This window comes from Schistocerca gregaria, chromosome 11, assembly GCF_023897955.1.
Source record: "Schistocerca gregaria isolate iqSchGreg1 chromosome 11, iqSchGreg1.2, whole genome shotgun sequence".
Lineage (NCBI taxonomy): Eukaryota > Metazoa > Arthropoda > Insecta > Orthoptera > Acrididae > Schistocerca > Schistocerca gregaria.
In genome coordinates this window covers 113,698,500-113,716,181 of record NC_064930.1, presented here as the reverse complement: position 1 = coordinate 113,716,181, position 17,682 = coordinate 113,698,500, and the positions used below count along the sequence as shown (strand labels likewise).

The window sequence follows — 17,682 nt, the reverse complement described above, 5'->3', positions numbered from 1 at the left end:
CAGATGGTTGTTGTCTTGGAAACGTCCCCATCTGTTGACCGAGGGATCGAGACGTGGCTGCACGATCCGTTACAGCCATGCGGATAAGATGCCTGTCATCTCGACTGCTAGTGATACGAGGCCATTGGGATTCAGCACGGCGTTCCGTATTACCCTCCTGAATGCACCGATTCCATATTCTGCTAACAGTCATTGGATCTCGACCAACGCGAGCAGCAATGTTCCTACACGATAAACCCGAATCGTGATAGGCTACAATCCGACCTTTATCAAAGTCAGAAATGTGATGGTACGCATTTCTCCTCCTCACATGGGGCATCACAACAACGTTTCACCAGGCACGCTGGTCAACTGCTGTTTGTGTATGAGAAATCGATTGGAAACTTTCCTCATGTCAGCACGTTCTAGGTGTCGCCACCAGCGTCAACCTTGTGTGAATGGTCTGAAAAGCTTATCATTTGCATATCACAGCATCTACTTCCTGTCAGTTAAATTTCGCATCTGTAGCAAGTCAGCTTCGTGGTGTAGCAATTTTAATGGACAGTAGTGTAGACTGAAGTGGTGAGGGCCAATTTGTACACAGTTTGGCTGGATCTACCACTTACGTTTGATGCAGAGGTGCTATTCCAGAACATGGAGAGACTCAGCAGTTCTATTTGTGTGTGAGGGGGAATTTGAAGTAGACGTGGGAGGCAGTAAGAATTTGGATCAAGGAGGGAGGCGTGCCAGGGTTATCTGAACAGTTGTGTGAATCGCTGTACTGAGGTGCCTTAGTGGCTGACGCACATGCCTAATAAGCAGGAGAGCGGGTGTTCGATTCCCGGCCTCGGCACAACTTTTCACTCACTGCTACAGTCCGTATACGTATGTATATGAAGTGATCTGAAGTGGAACAACTGTATAAAATTAGCTACAATTATGGCAGATGCCAAATAGATTTGGAAGAATTCGGAGGAAATTTGTTCTAGCCCAGTAAAACTGTAAGACAATGAAACACGTACAGCCGATCTTATGATGCCATTTATGATACAGCTACCAGTTTCAGCCCTTCAATACACGATCCTCAGGCCTCAGCTGATGCTGAAGGCATTAGTACCATTGGTATACACGATGCATCAGCAGCTAACATAACTACGCTGAAGTGTCAAAAACACTGGTATGGGCATTCGTTTTCGAATAGGGAGATACACTATGTGATTGAAAGTATATGGGTGCCTGGCTGAAAATGGCTTAACCACTGCCTAATATTCTCCATCGGTAATGCTGGAATTCAATACGGTGTTGGCCCACCCTTAGCCTAGATGACAGCTTCCCCTCTCGCAGGCATACGTTCAGTCAGCTGCTGGGAGGTTTCTTGGGGAATGGCAGCCCACTCTTCACGGAGTGCTGCACTAAGGAGAGGTATTGATGTCGGTTGGTGAGGCCTGGCACGAATTCGGCGTTCCAAAACATCCCAAAGCTGTTCTGTAGGATTCAGGTCAGGACTCTGTGCAGACCGATCCATTACAGGGATGTTACTGTCATGTAACCACCCCGCCACAAGCCGTGCATTATGAACAGGTGCTCGATCGTGTTGAGAGATGGAATCGCCATCCCAGAATTGCTCTTCAACAGTGGGAAACAAGGAGCTTAATACATCAGTGTAAGGAGTCATCCCAATCCCGGGAGCGGAAACACTTACCTTAGGGGGGAAAAAAGGACAGGTGTACACTCGCACACACACACACACATATCCATCCGCACATACACAGACACAAGCAGACATTTATAAAGGCAAAGAGTTTGGGTGGTAGTCTGAAATCTACCTTCTATTACTCTTGCTAAACAGATAAACCTCCCTCCCTTTTTTTTTTTAATATTCCTACTTACTTCCATATTCAGGGATGCTGCAACGGCCTTGTGATCACTGATTCCCCATTCTGCTTGTTGGCCGAAAGCTTGTTTTCTGACAGTGTATCTGCAACTCAGCATCACCACTTCTATCCAGTAGTAACTGTCCTAGACGTAATAGAGTCCAAGCCCATCCTAGGCTTCTCATAGATTTCGTAACCTTACTGCCCAAACACTTTGCCTTGACAAATGTCTGCTTGTGTCTGTGTACGTGCGGATGGATGTGTGTCTGTGCGCGCGCGAGTGTATACCTGTCCCTTTTTCCCCCTAAGGTAAGTCTTTCCGCTCCCAGGTTTGGAATGACTCCTTACCCTCTCCCTTAAAACCCACACCCTTTCGTCTTTCCCTCTCCTTTCCTCTTTCCTGACAAAGCAACCGTTGGTTGCGAAAGCTCGAATTTTGTGTGTGCGTTTGTGTTTGTTTGTGTGTCTATCGACCTGCAAGCGCTTTCGTTTGGTAAGTCACATCATCTTTGTTTTTAGATACACTAATCTAATCTAGTTAAGAGATGCAGACCGGCTGCGAGAGTACGTACCTGTCTTAGGAGTGGCGAGCAGACTCGCACCGGGTTCGGGTCTGCGCGCTTTACCGGGAGCCTTCGCCGGCGAACCCCCTCTCGCAGCTGCCAGCTCCGCAGGGATCGACGCTTTCCCCTGCGCCACGGAATCTTCTCGGGACACCGCCGCAGTGCGATCTGGTGCGACGGCGTCCTTCCTCGGAGTCACGGAGGGCTTCACCGCGGGGACTGCGGGTCGCGGCCCCAGTCGCCGTCCGGCGGGGGAGCCGGCAGCTCCGTCCGGCTTGTCGCGGCCGACTGCCGGTTTCGAGGTGTCGCCGGCTCTGTCGGTTGTAGCACTGCCGTTCTGCTGGGGCCGTGCCACGGGGGCACTCTTCGTGTCAGGTCCGGGACCCCGCGGCCCTGAGACGAGCTTCTCGACGGAGCGCGGGCTGAGCGAGATGAAGACGCGGGCGGACTTTGGCGGAGACGACGGGTCAGCCGCTCCTCCCTCACCTGCTGTCGGAGGCTTCGGTTTTTCTGCTGCCGCCGGCTCTGTCTCTGCCACCCACAGTACTCGTTTGGTGACCTGTAATGAAATGTGGCATGTTGGGTTCTATTTTCAGCAGGCGTAACACATCAGCTGCGTGGGTTAACCCTTCATTACACACTTTTTTTTTTTAGAAGTTAATTTTTTTTTTTTTTTGTATTTCAAATTGTTCAAGGATATTAACGACATAGGAGCAGTGTGCGATTTGCAGGGGGGAATTCCCCCCCCCCCCCTCCCTCTCTACATGAGACCATCCCCTCGTCTGGTTTTAGTTTATGCATCCCAACCTGGGATATTTATTTCCCACGCACTGCAGTGAAACTTTACGTATAATTTAAATTTGTGGAGCTGAACACTGAAAGTTTTTAATACAGTCTTACTATTAATATGTTTGCTTATTAATTTTGAAAAAGTGTTATGTAGTAGGTAAGCATTTCAAAACATTTAGAACTAAATTACAAGGCAACGCCCGCCACATTTCCGTAGCATGCCACAATGTTGCAAGACGTCGCCCCAGCGTAAACGTGGCTTTAGAGCCAGGTCTGTGTTGTATGGTGGATGTGATGTGTTGCGTACGAAACTAAAACCTGCAATCAGATCCAAACGTCGTGGAAAACTGTGAAGAGGTGTCATCCTGCAGCAAGATAATGCTCGCCCATATTCTGCCAAACGGACAGCCGACGCAATAAAGGAGTTGAGATTCGAGGCGCTGGAACATCCAACACACAGTGCGGACCTGGCTCCAAGCTATTTTCACATGTTTGGACCCTTAACGGAAGCACTACAGGGAATAACATTTGAAAGTCATGAAGACGTCATTGCTGTGGTGCAAAATTGGTTACAGATGCAACCGATAAACGTATTTTCTGATGAAAGAAAAAAACTCGTAAAACGTCGGGAAAACTGCATTGAAGTCCAGGGAGGTTATGTACAAAAATAACGCATGTTTCAGTTTTCTATCATCAGAGTAAGTACAGCTTTTCACAAATGTGCCTTTACTTTTTGAATTGCCCCTCGTATACCTGTATGTAGATGATTTTGTAAATAAGCTTTACCTATAATGTACATTTAAAGATATAACAAGGGATGGCTTTTTTCATAGTGCTTATGCAAGAATAGTGAGGTTCGGCATTAACATCTATTTATAAATAATTGTTTAACCATGGGTAAGCCCACGGTCCAAGCTAGTAACATACATAATTATACTAACTCCCTAGGACATCCCCCCCCCCCCCCCCCCCACTGGTAAAACCACAAATCGAACACTGCGTAGAAGACAATCTGAGTAGCTGTCTCAGACTGTTTGCAGATGATGCTGTCAATTACCATTTTGTAAAGTCATCAGATGATCAAAACGAATTGCAAAATGTTTTAAATAACATATCTGTATGGTGCGAAACCTTGCCGTTGGTGGGGAGGCTTGCGTGCCTCAGTGATACAGATAGCTGTACCGTAGGTACAACCACAATGAAGGGGTATCTGTTGAGAGGCCAGACAAACGTGTGGTTCCTGAAGAGGGGCAGCAGCCTTTTCAGTAGTTGTACGGCAACAGTCTGGATGATTGACTGATCTGGCCTTGTAACAATAACCAAAGCGGCCTTGCTGTGCTGGTACTGCGAACGGCTGAAAGCAAGGGGAAACTACGGCCGTAATTTTTCTAGAGGGCATGCAACTTTACTGTATGATTAAATGATGATGGCATCCTCTTGGGTAAAATATTCCGGAGGTAAAATAGTCCCCCATTCGGATCTACAGGCGGGGACTACTCAAGAGGATGTCGTTATCAGGAGAAAGAAAACTAGCGTTCTACGGATCGGAGCGTGGAATGTCAGATCCCTTAATCGGGCAGGTAGGTTAGAAAATTTAAAAAGGGAAATGGATAGGTTAAAGTTAGATATAGTAGGAATTAGTTAAGTTTCAGTGGCAGGAGGAACAAGACTTTTGGTCAGATGACTACAGGGTTATAAACACAAAATCAAATAGGGGTAATGCAGGAGTAGGTTTAATAATGAATAGGAAAATAGGAATGCGGGTAAGTTACTACATAGTGAACGCATTATTGTGGCCAAGATAGATACGAAGCCCACACCTACTACAGTAGTACAAGTTTATGTGTCAACTAGCTCTGCAGATGACGAAGAAATTGAAGAAATGTATGATGAAATAAAAGAAATTATTCAGATAGTGAAGGGAGATGAAAATTTAATAGTCATAGGTGACTGGAATTCGAGTGTAGGAAAAGGGAGAGAAGGCAATGTAGTAGGTGGATATGGATTGGGGCTAAGAAATGAAAGAGGAAGCCGCTTGGTAGAATTTAGCACAGAGCACAACTTAATCATAGCAAACACTTGGTTCAAGAATCATAAAAGAAGGTTGTATACATGGAAGAACCCTGGAGATACTAAAAGATATCAGATAGATTATATAATGGTAAGACAGAGATTTAGGAACCAGGTTTTAAATTGTAAGACATTTCCAGGGGCAGATGTGGACTCTGACCACAATCTATTGGTTATGACCTGTAGATTAAAACTGAAGAAACTGCAAAATGGTGGGAATTTAAGGAGATGGGACCTGGATAAACTGAAAGAACCAGAGGTTGTACAGAATTTCAGGGAGAGCATAAGGGAACAATTGACAGGAATGGGGGAAAGAAATACAGTAGAAGAAGAATGGGTAGCTTTGAGGGATGAAGTAGTGAAGGCAGCAGAAGATCAAGCAGGTAAAAAGACAAGGTCTAGTAGAAATCCTTGGGTAACAGAAGAAATATTGAATTAAATTGATGAAAGGAGAAAATATAAAAATGCAATAAATGAAGCAGGCAAAAAGGAATACAGACGTCTCAAAAATGAGATCGACAGGAAGTGCAAAATGGCTAAACAGGGATGGCTAGAGGACAAATGTAAGGATGTAGAAGCTTATCTCACTAGGGGTAAGATAGATACTGCCTACAGGAAAATTAAAGAGACCTTTGGAGAGAAGAGAACCACGTGTATGAATATCAAGAGCTCAGATGGCAGCCCAGTTCTAAGCGAAGAAGGGAAGGCAGAAAGGTGGAAGGAGTATATAGAAGGTTTATACAAGGGCGATGTACTTGAGGACAATATTATGGAAATGGAAGAGGATGTAGATGAAGACGAAATGGGTGATACGATATTGCGTGAAGAGTTTGACAGAGCACTGAAAGACCTGAGTCGGAACAAGGCCCCCGGAGTAGACAACATTCCATTAGAACTACTGACGGCCTTGGGACAACCAGTCCTGACAAAACTCTACCAGCTGGTGAGCAAGATGTATGAGACAGGTGAAATACCCTCAGACTTCAAAAAGAATATAATAATTCCAATCCCAAAGAAAGCAGGTGTTGACAGATGTGAAAATTACCGAACTATCAGTTTAATAAGTCACAGCTGCAAAATACTAACGCAAAATCATTACTGACGAATGGAAAAACTGATAGAAGCCGACCTCGGGGAAGATCAGTTTGGATTCCGTAGAAATGTTGGAACACGTGAGGCATATACTGACCCTATGACTTACCTTAGAAGCTAGAATAAGGAAGGGCAAACCTACGTTTCTAGCATTTGTAGACTTAGAGAAAGCTTTTGACAATGTTGACTGGAATACTCTCTTTCAAATTCTAAAGGTGGCAGGGGTAAAATACAGGGAGCGAAAGGCTATTTACAATTTGTACACAAACCAGATGGCAGTTATAAGAGTCGAGGGACATGAAAGGGAAGCAGTGGTTGGGAAGGTAGTGACACAGGGTTGTAGTGTCTCCCCGAAGTTATTTAATCTCTATATTGAGCAAGCAGTGAAGGAAACAAAAGAAAAATTCAGAGTAGGTATTAAAATCCATGGAGAAGAAATAAAAATGTTCAGGTTCGCCGATGACATCGTAATTCTGTCTGAGACAGCAAAGGAGTTGGAAGAGCAGTTGAACGGAATGGACAGTGTCTTGAAAGGAGGGTATAAGATGAACATCAACAAAAGCAACAAGTCATGTATGGAAGTGAAACATGGACGATAAATAGTTTAGGCAGGAAGAGAATAGAAGCTGTTGAAATGTGGTGCTACAGAAGAATGCTGAAGATTAAATGGGTAGATCACATAACTAATGAGGAGGTATTGGATAGAATTGGGGAGAAGAGGACTTTGTGGCACAACTTGACCAGAAGAAGGGATCGGTTGGTAGGACATGTTCTGAGGCATCAAGGGATCACCAGTTTAGTATTGGAGGGCAGCAAGGAGGGTAAAAATCAGAGGGAGACCAAGAGATGAATACACTAAGCAGATTCAGAAGGATGTAGGCTGCAGTAGGTACTGGGAGATGAAGATTGCACAGGATAGAGTAGCATGGAGAGCTGCATCAAACCAGTCTCTGGACAACAACAACAACAACAACAACAACAACAATGGTGCAAAAAGTGGCAATTGACCCTGAATAAAGAAAAGTGTGAAGTTATTCACATGAGTACTAAAAGTAATCCACTACATTTCGATTATGCCATAAGTCACATAAATCTGAAGGCCATAAATTCAACTAAATATTTAGGGATTACAATTACAAATAACCTATTCTGGAGTACTGCTGTGCGGTGTGGGATCCGCATCAGGTGGGACTGACGGATGACATCGAAAAAGTACAAAGAAGGACAGCTCGTTTTGTATTATAGCGAAATAGGGGAGATAGTGTCACAGCCATTTGTAATGGATCTGAGAGATGTATTATTTTCAACTGAAGTTATCGATACCGAATTTAGTGGGCAAAGTGGTGAATGTTTTTCTCTTATATTTTTGTCGGAATTTTTATAAGTTATAATCTACTTATTTTTTATGTTAATTTACTATTATGTTTAAAAATTGCAATATATTGATTGATATTGGTGGATATGACGAACAATATCGAAGAGACTTATTACAAGCGGAAGTTTGGGTGTCGAGTGGAATATATCAAGTAGCAGCAAGCAAGAAACATGGTATTAGAAACACCCAAATTGAGACAGACACGGTGAACAGTGGAACGTCTGCATCCAACAAACGGCACTACTCATATTAGACAACTGAAGCCACCTGTAGGAATTTAACTATTATATATATACAAAAAAGTGACTACTTTATTTGAAATTTGCCAGGTTTTATTACAAAATAACAATAGTGGAACGACAGTTTCACATGATACGTGAATTGGAGTGGCAATCGTTAAAACAAAGGCGTTTTTCGTTGCAACGGGATCTTCTCATGAAATTTCAATCACCAGTTTTCTCCTCCGATTGCGAAAACATTCTGTTGGCACCCACCTACATAGGGAGAAATGATCACCACGATAAAATAAAAGAAATCAGGTCTCCCACTGGAAAATTTAAGTGCTCGTTTCCCCTCGCGCCGTTCGAGAGTGAAAGTGGCTTGAAGGTGGTTCATTGAGCCCTCTGCCAGGCAATTTGTTGTGAATAGCAGAGTAATCACGTAGATGTAGATGTCAGGAAAATGTTTTAAAAAAAATAAGACGTTTTTTATTCAGAAAAAAATTATTTTTATTCAGTTTGCATTTATGCAAAACTGCCGGAAACTTATCATATACACTCATAAGTGACACTCTGCACATATGCAAAACCGTGTGCAGTTTTTCAGACAAAAAGGTTAATAACTGTCAAAAATATTTTTTTCGTGTCAAATTAACAACAGATATTCGAAAATTAATGAAAGACACATGTCTTAAACTCTATGGAATGAAAGAAAGCAGTTTTTCTCAGTGACACTTTGCAAAAGCTTGTAGTGCCCGTGCATCAGTAACAGCTTCACAGAAGCTCTCCTGCAGAACTAGCACTGCTGAAAGGAAGGATATTGCGGAGACATGGCTTAGTCACAGCCTGGGGGATGTTTCCAGAAGGAGATTTTCACTCTGCAGCGGAGTGTGCGCTGATATGAAATTTCCTGGCAGATTAAAACTGTGTGGCCGACCGAGACTCGAACTCGGGACCTTTGCCTTTCGCGGGCAAGTGCTCTACCATCTGAGCTACCCTAGCACGACTGACACCCCGTCCTCAGAGCTTCACTTCTGCCAGTACGTCGTCTCCTACCTTCGAAACTTCACAGAAGCTCTCCTGCGAACCTAGCAGAACTAGCGGTCCTGAACGAAAGGATATTGCGGAGACATGCTTAGCCACAGCCTGGGGGATGTTTCCAGAATGAGATTTTCACTCTGCAGCGGAGTGTGCGCTGATATGAAATTTCCTGGCAGATTAAAACTGTGTGCCCGACCGAGACTCGAACTCGGTACCTTTGCCTTTCGCGGGCAAGTGCTCTACCATCTGAGCTACCGAAGCAGGAAAGCTTCTGCAAAGTTTGGAAGGTGGGAGACGAGATACTGGCAGAAGTAAAGCTGTGAAGACGAGCGTGAGTCGTACTTGGGTAGCTCAGATGGTAGAGCACTTGCTCGCGAAAGGTAAAGGTCCCGTGTTCGAGTCTCAGTCGGGCACACAGTTTTAATCTGCAAGGAAGTTTCATATCAGCGCATACTCTGCAGCAGAGTTAAAATCTCATTCAGGAATTGTGATATTAACAGTTGGCTATAACACGCAGGGCTTACAGAATTGTCGTAAGTAGCACATAGGCGTCCAAGAGAGAAGACGTTATAAAAGTTAAGTGCCTCCATCACATACAAGCGCAAGTGGCTTTAGTTTCGCCGAAACCGGTAATCATGGAATAAAAAAACTCGTGCGATATTGGCTACCAGTTTACTGTTTTACAAGCATCTAGATGGCTCCCACACGAGCACAATATACTCCCTACAAAATTTGATAGGTGTTGCTATTATTCCTAAATTGCGCTGTAGTGCAATGAGGGCAAACCACTTCTAGAAGTGTATGCGAATACTGTAGTGAGTAAAAACACTGTACTCCAGTTTCAGGATGGTTGGTCAGGTGGGTGGGTGGGTGACGAATGGCAATTGACCCTGTTCTCCCCTCCGCCCTTCTCCTTTTGAGGACATCAAGCCCACCTCTTTTCAGGACCTACCACCGTCTCGTTTGGAACCAGCTCTTTAATGAGGCGCTAGCTAATGGAAAGGAATGCGTGGCTTGTAGTGTGGACTATAGAGAGAGCCAGGCGACGTTACGGAACTGACCACGGTCACGTTGTGCGCAGCCGGCGTGGTAGAGGTCGTGGTCGGGGTCGAGGTCGCGGCCGTGGTCGCGCTCACGGTCGTGGCGGGCAGTTCCGCGCTGCGCCGCCAGCTGTCAGCACCGGCGCCCGGCGCCGCCGCAGTGCTGCCGCCTGGCGGCGAGTTGTGCGCGGCGCGCGGCGGCGACAGTTCGGCGCTGCGCCGCCAGGTGGCAGGGCCGCCGCCGCTCCCGCCGGCCGGGGAAGCCCCGGCGAGACCGTCGCGGAAGAATGCCTCCCGGCGGCGAGCGTTGTCTGGCGTCGAACCCGGACCTGCAACAGGCGGAGAATGACGCACCGCGCGCCTGTAGATGGACTGCAACACTGCAGCGAAACGCCAACGATTAGTCAGACAGATATTACGCACAGTGGCGCAGAGGTATAGCTAAAATCGTCAAATGAAATTTCTGAAAACACTATCACCGATCTTATGTTAGTATGATAATTAAAAAATCAGTCTTGATGGCAAATTTCTTTAAATCGGAGTGACCGGTTTCAACCCTTAAGGAACATCTTCAGACTCCAGAACGGCAGCAGTCAGTTCAGCGTAGAGATGGGCAAACTGAAACACGTAACTGTTTCGAAACATATGAAACAGTACAATGTAATGTTTCGATACGCTGTTGCGAAACAGTGAAACAGTTTGTGTTTTGTAATCTAATAAACCTACACGTTTTATCCTCTTGAATGTCTACTGTATAAGTACGTCCATATAAACACAAATGAGGCGCGAGAGCGCTAATCATATCGCAGAAAGTATGAAACTATCACTTAGGCGTCTTGGCAGTTTCGTATTTCCTGCAGCAAATGAGCTGCTTTCGTGTCGTGTGACTTTCATACTTTTCAATACGCTGAGAACAGCCATAGCTGAAGACAGAACCACCAAGAACGGAACTGGAGATGGGAGCAAACTGCAGAAACAACGGATATGCTACTGGGATTCCCACATTCCGTTAGTATGGGTAATATACCCATCCTGCTAATCCCATGAACACAAAGGGAATCATTGTGGATAACAGGCACACTGACTATAGACTCACAAATAACGCCAAATAATTCGAATAAATAACAAAATATAACATAAAAATATTTAGTCTTTCAAGGTGTTTCCAACCGTTACTATGAATTCACCATGCTTCCCCGCCCTTCCCTTTCACCATTACACTATCAGTGTTATGTCAAACAGATTACTTGCAATTATACCTACATCAAATTTATGTATATGTCTAATAACTGTCACTCTACGCCTTTTTTCATTCAGAATGTTGTAGGCTTACTTGTGCTTCTTAATATGATTACTGTACATGAATAGAGAAGCGCATGTTGTCAAAAAAAGTGTAATTTAACTGAATAATTTTCACACATTTATTATATTGAATGTGAATAGTATGCGTTGTTTTATTGTTTGGTTAGTGTTTATAAAGCAGATGTTACGCCATTTCGGAATAGGACAGTCAGCTAGACACGAAGCTTTATTTTGGGATATCTTAAGCTTCATGCTATTGCTTGTCAAAAAGACTTCGACACTCTTGAAAGTGTTTCACGAAGTGGTATGTTGTGTTTCAGTACCTGTGCCGAATCACGTCCGAAACAGAGCGGAATGAAACACCACTGTTTCGATACAATTAGTCCGTTCGAAGCACAGGTGGACTGAAACAGCCTTATTTTGAAACAACGATACAGTTTCTGTGTCTGGCTCGAGATCGAATCTGGTCGGGTTATCCGAGACAGGGGCGGAATGAAACACCACTGTTTGGAAACAGTGAACCGCAGCCGTTCCGAAACACTGAAACACTTCCACGTATCGATACACTGTATATCGAAACATAGAAACAGTGGCCAAGTCTAGTTGAGCGTCGTGGATCGGCGCAGCCTGCTCCATGAAAGTCTATCTGCCGTTCTGAAGATGATCCTTAGAGATTGAAAGCGGTCAGTTCGATTAAGAGAAATTTGCAATCAAGACTGTTTCTTAATTATCATGAAATCGTAAAAACTGAACATCGCTCCCTGTATGCTGAGGTAGCTCCTCTTTAGCTATAACGCACCGCAGGTCCCCCGGAAACTAAACCGTGCCCAGTGGTTGGAAGAAAGCGCAGCTCACATCCGTCTACAAGAAAAGATGCAGAGAAGTGATGTACAGAAGCACAGCCCAATATCTTTGACATCCATTTCTTGTGGAATCTCACAAAACGTATTCTGATTCAAATGGCTCTGAGCACTATGGGACTTAACTTCTGATGTCATCAGCCCCCTAGAACTTAGAACTACTTAAACCTAACTAACCTAAGGACATCACACACATCCATGCCCGAGGCAGGATTCGAACCTGCGACCGTAGCAGTCGCACGGTTCCGGACTGCGCGCCTAGAACCGCGAGACCACCGCGGCCGGCAAAACGTGTTCTGACTCGAAATGCAAAGATGTATTTGCATCAGAATGACTTCCTTCATGACAACCAGCACGGATTTCGAAAACATCGATGTTGTGATCAAGGCAGTTCGGGTAGATGCGGTATTTCTCGATTTTCGAAAAGGATTTGACTCAGTACCACATCCAAACTTATTATCGAAAGTACGGATGTGTACTGTCCCATGAGAAATTTATGACTGAATTAAGGATTTCTTTTCTTTCTTTCTTTCTTTCTTTCTTTCTTTCTTGAATGGGCAGCCATCGACAGAAGAGTAGCAACTTTAGGTGGGACCTGAGCTGTGCCTACTGTCTATAAAGCAGCTTGCAGACAGCGTTATTAGCGACCTCAGAATGTCCGCAAATGATGCAGTTATCTATAATAAAGTACTCTGTTCAAATGAGCTGGACAAATAGCCTCCTAGGTCTACATAAGGTTTAGTGTGACATGGAGCGGCAGAAGAAAGACTATTTAAGCGCCTCTATGCCTGATCTGTGTAATTAATCTCACCTTGTCTTCGCGATCCCTGCGGAAGCGGTGCTTGGTGGCAGTAGTATACACGCATTCCTAGTCATGACCCGAGCTAATTCTTGAAACTTTGTTAAGTTCGCTTTCAAGGGATTGTTTGGGTATATCTATCTACATCTACATTCGTACTCTGCAAGCCACCCAACGTTGTGTGGCGGAGGGCACTTTACGTGCCACTGTCATTACCTCCGTTTCCTGTTCCAGTCGCGTACGGTTAGCGGGAAGAACGACTGTCTGAAAGCCTCCGTGCGCGCTCGAATCTCTCTAATTTTACATTCGTGATCTCCTCGGGAGGTATAAGCAGGGGGAAGCAATATATTCGATACCTCATCCAGAAACGCACCCTCTCGAAACCTGGACAGCAAGCTACACCGCGATGCAGAGCGCCTCTCTTGCAGAGTCTGCCACTCGAGTTTGCTAAACATCTCCGTAACGCTATCACGCTTACCAAGTAACCCTGTGACGAAACGCGCCGCTCTTCTTTGGATCTTCTCTATCTCCTCTGTCAACCCGACCCGATACGGATCCCACACTGTTGAGCAACACTCAAGTATAGGTCGAACGAGTGTTTTGTAAGCCATCTCCTTTGTTGATGGACTACATGTTCTAAGGACTCTCCCAATGAATCTCAACCTGGCACCCGCCTTACCAACAATTAATTTTATATGATCATTCCACTTCAAATCGTTCCGCACGCATACTCTCAGATATTTTACAGAAGTAACTGCTACCAGTGTTTGTTCCGCTATCACATAATCATACAATAAAGGCTCCTTCTTTCTATGTATTCGCAATACATTACATTTGTCTATGTTAAGGGTCAGTTGCCACTCCCTGCACCAAGTGCCTATCCGCTGCAGATCTTCCTGCATTTCGCTGCAATTTTCTAATGCTGCAACTTCTCTGTATACTACAGCATCATCCGCGAAAAGCCGCACTGAACTTCTACTAGATCATTTACATATATTGTGAAAAGCAATGGTCCCATAACACTCACCTGTGGCACGCCAGAGGTTACTTTAACGTCCGTAGACGTCTCTCCATTGATAACAACATGCTGTGTCCTCAACCAAGTGCTAGTTCGCTTCTTCCAGCGTCTCCCTTACACTCACCCATCTGTCGAGCAATTAAATGGCTCTGAGCACTATGGGACTTAACATCTGATGTCGTCAGTCCCCTAGAACTTAGGACTGCTTGAACCTAACTAACCTAAGGACATCACACACATCCATGCTCGAGGCAGGAGTCGAACCTGCGACCGTAGCAGCAACGCGGTTCCAGACTGAAGCGCCTAGAACCGCACGGCCACAGCAGCTGGCAGTCAAGCAATCCAGCCGTCTTTGTACATGTTAAAATATTCCCTGTTCAACCTGTTTGGTATACTCCACACCAGTAGTATTCCAGGATATTTTATGCATGACACTACTTCAACACTCCAGTTTCTCACAAGGGAACCTCCCCATCGCACCCCCCTCAGATTTAGTTATAAGCTGGCACAGTGGATAGGCCTTGAAAAAAACTGAACACCGATCAATCGAGAAAACAGGGAGAAGTTGTGTGGAACTATGAAAAAAATAAGTAAAATATACAAACGGAGTAGTCCATGAGTAAGATAGGCAACATCAAGGACAACTTAAGGTCACGTGCGCCGTGGTCCCGTGGTTTGTGTGAGCAGCTGCGGAGCGAGAGGTCCTTGGTTCAAGTCTTCCCTCGAGTGAGGAGTTTGCTTTCTTTATTTTCGCAAAGTTATGACCTGTCCGTTCGTTCATTGACATCTCTGTTCACTGAAATAAGTTTAGTGTCTGTGTTTTACGACCGCACCGCAAAACCGTGCGATTAGTAGACGAAAGGACGTGCCTCTCCAATGGGAACCGAAAACATTTGATCGCAAGGTCATAGGTCAACCGATTCCTCCACAGGAAACACGTCTGATGTATTCTATACGATACTGGTGACGGCATGTGCGTCACATGACAGCAATATGTTCTCGACCCACCTAACTTGTACACTGAGGGAATGGGTAAAAGGTTCTCCTACCTTGCCCGATTTAGGTTTTCTTGTGGATGTGATAATCACTCCCAAAAAAAGTGATAGAAGCATAAGAGTTTGTCACATAAACTGTAACAAATGAATGCAACAGTTTCACAGTCGCACAGTTTTCCCTGTGCTCTGTGTCAAAACATATGTTTCTAACGTTTTCAAAATTTTCCGTAAACAGGGACGTTAATGAACGAACGGACAGATTATAACCTTGAAAAATAAAGAAAGAAAACTTTTCGCTCGAGGGAAGACTTGAATCAAGGACCTCTCGCTTCGCAGCTACTCACGCTCACCACGGGACCACGGCGCTCCTGAGCTCACACTATCCTTGATGTTGCATATCTTGCGCATGGACTACTCAGTATCTATATTTTGCTTATCTTTGCATAGTTCAAAAAACTTCTTCCTGTTTTCCCGATTCATCTGTGTTCAGTTTTTCAAGGCCTATCCACTGTGCCAACATATAACTAAATCTGAAGGGGCATGCGATGGGGAGGTTCTCTTGTCAGTATTCCACCAATCAACAGAACTCTGCCAGCTGGTTCAGCTATGACTTAGCCTGTATGTCCATTCATATCCCTACCAAGTGTTTGTTAACCCAGTTATCTGTTAAAAGTTGCCAGTTTCCAGTTAGGAATCATTATATGGTAGTCATAGGATATGACGTATTTTTCGTTTTGTGAACGGGACAATTTTACACTTGTTGACATTTGCAACAACTCGTCAATCTTCGAGCCACTTTGCATGTTTACCAAGATCTGAGTGAATATTCGTTGTGTCGGCGGCTGTTTTGGATAGCGCCATTTTGCCACGCACTCTCTACTTTAACCACGACGTCACGCGAACAGTTTACATGTTTAGCCGTTTCGGAAACGCTTTCCACCCTTTCCCCAAAAGCTAATGACCACGCCCCTTCGGACGTTAATGCTGCATTTCCGGTGCACTGCTATCCGCGTATGCCCCAACGCTTTATATGAAGGGCTTATTTCAATAGTGGTACAACTCCATTTTTGTTCATTCTGAGATAGAGTCCTAAAGTTAAATGAGCGCTGAAAAATCTGCAGTTATCTCACCAGAAATATTCAAGTGTATATTCAAGTATATATACAAGTTGATCAAAAAGTCAGTATAAATTTGAAAACTTAATAAACCACGGAATAATGTAGAGAGGTAAAAATTGACACACACGATTAAAATGACATGGGCTCTTTTTAGAACAAAAAAAAAATGTTCACAAAATGTCCGAAGATGGCGCTGGACAGCAAAACGTCAGTGACAGCGCATGACAATCGTGTTTAAAAGGAGCTGTGATGAGAGAGAGAATCAGATGCGCCAGCAGACGCAGCATATTGACGTTACCTGAAAAGGCGCTTTTAGTGAAGCTGTATTATCAGAATGGGGAATGTGCTAGTTCAGCGTTACGATCCTATCGCCATAGGAAGGGTATTCGAACGGGTGAAGGTCCGTTGACAAATGCTGCTGTGGCGAGAATGATTTCGAAGTTCGAAGCCACGGGTTGTTTAGACGATAGACCTCGTAGTGGCCGACCGAGCACAAGGCGTAATGCAGCTGAGACAGTTCTCGAAGAAATGGAGACTGTAGCGGGTTCGTCTGTGGACGGGGAAGTCAGCGCTCGTGCAGTCGCACGTTGCACCGGCATTCCATACACTAATGTTTGGCACTGAGGCGTACCCTCCGATGCTATCCGTACAAAATCCATCGGGATCATGAACTGTTACCTGGCGATTTAGTGAAACGGAGGGCATTTGCGGTGTGGGCGTTTCAAAAGATGGCGGGAGATGACGATTGGTTGAGTAACGTGTTGTGGACCGACGAAGCTCATTTCACATTCCGAGGGTCTGTCAACGCCCACAACTGCAGAATTTCGCCTACCGAAAATCCTAGAACTGTCGTGGAAACTCCATTGCACGACGAGAAAGTCACGGTATGGGTTGGATTCACCACATCTACCGTTATGGGGTCTTTTTTCTTCGAGGAAATGCGTGATTCTGGTTTTGTAACTGCTACCGTGACGGGTGAGAGGTACGCCGATATGTTACAGAATCGCATCATCCCCAGCCTGGCTGATAAACACCTGCTGGAACGTACGATGTTTGTGCAGGATGGCGCTCCACCCCATATTGCTAGACGCGTGAAAGATCTCTAGCGCGCGTCGTTTGGTGACGATCGTGTGCTCAGCCGCCACTTTCGTCACGGTTGGCCTCCCAGGTCCCCAGACCACAGTCCGTGCGATTATTGGCTTTGGGGTTACCTGAAGTCGCAAGTGTATCGTGATCGACCGACATCTCTAGGGATGCTCAAAGACAACATCCGACGCCAATGCCTCACCATAACTCCGGACATGCTTTACAGTGCTGTTCGCAACATTATTCCTCGACTACAGCTATCGTTGAGGAATGATGGTGGACATATTCAGCATTTCCTGTAAAGAACATCATATTTGCTTTGTCTTACGTTGTTAAGCTAATTATTGCTATTCTGATCTGATGAAGCGCCATCTGCCAGACATTTTTTGAACTTTTATTTTTTTGGTTCTAATAAAACACCATGTCATTCCAAGCACGTGTGTCAATTTGTACCTCTCTATCT

The 17,682-nt window shown here is 44.9% G+C and overlaps 1 protein-coding gene across 1 annotated transcript in view; it reads right to left on the bottom strand.

The window, feature by feature from the left end:
* The window catches only part of LOC126295230 (uncharacterized), a 2,305,622-nt gene that overhangs the window by 1,859,598 nt on the left and 428,342 nt on the right, over positions 1 to 17,682 (bottom strand). The window contains exons 7-8 of the mRNA XM_049987579.1: positions 10,063 to 10,370; positions 2,426 to 2,975 (exon numbers count right to left, since the gene is read on the bottom strand). Of these exons, the coding sequence (XP_049843536.1) occupies positions 2,426 to 2,975; positions 10,063 to 10,370 (858 nt within the window). The remainder of the gene's footprint in view (positions 1 to 2,425; positions 2,976 to 10,062; positions 10,371 to 17,682) is intronic.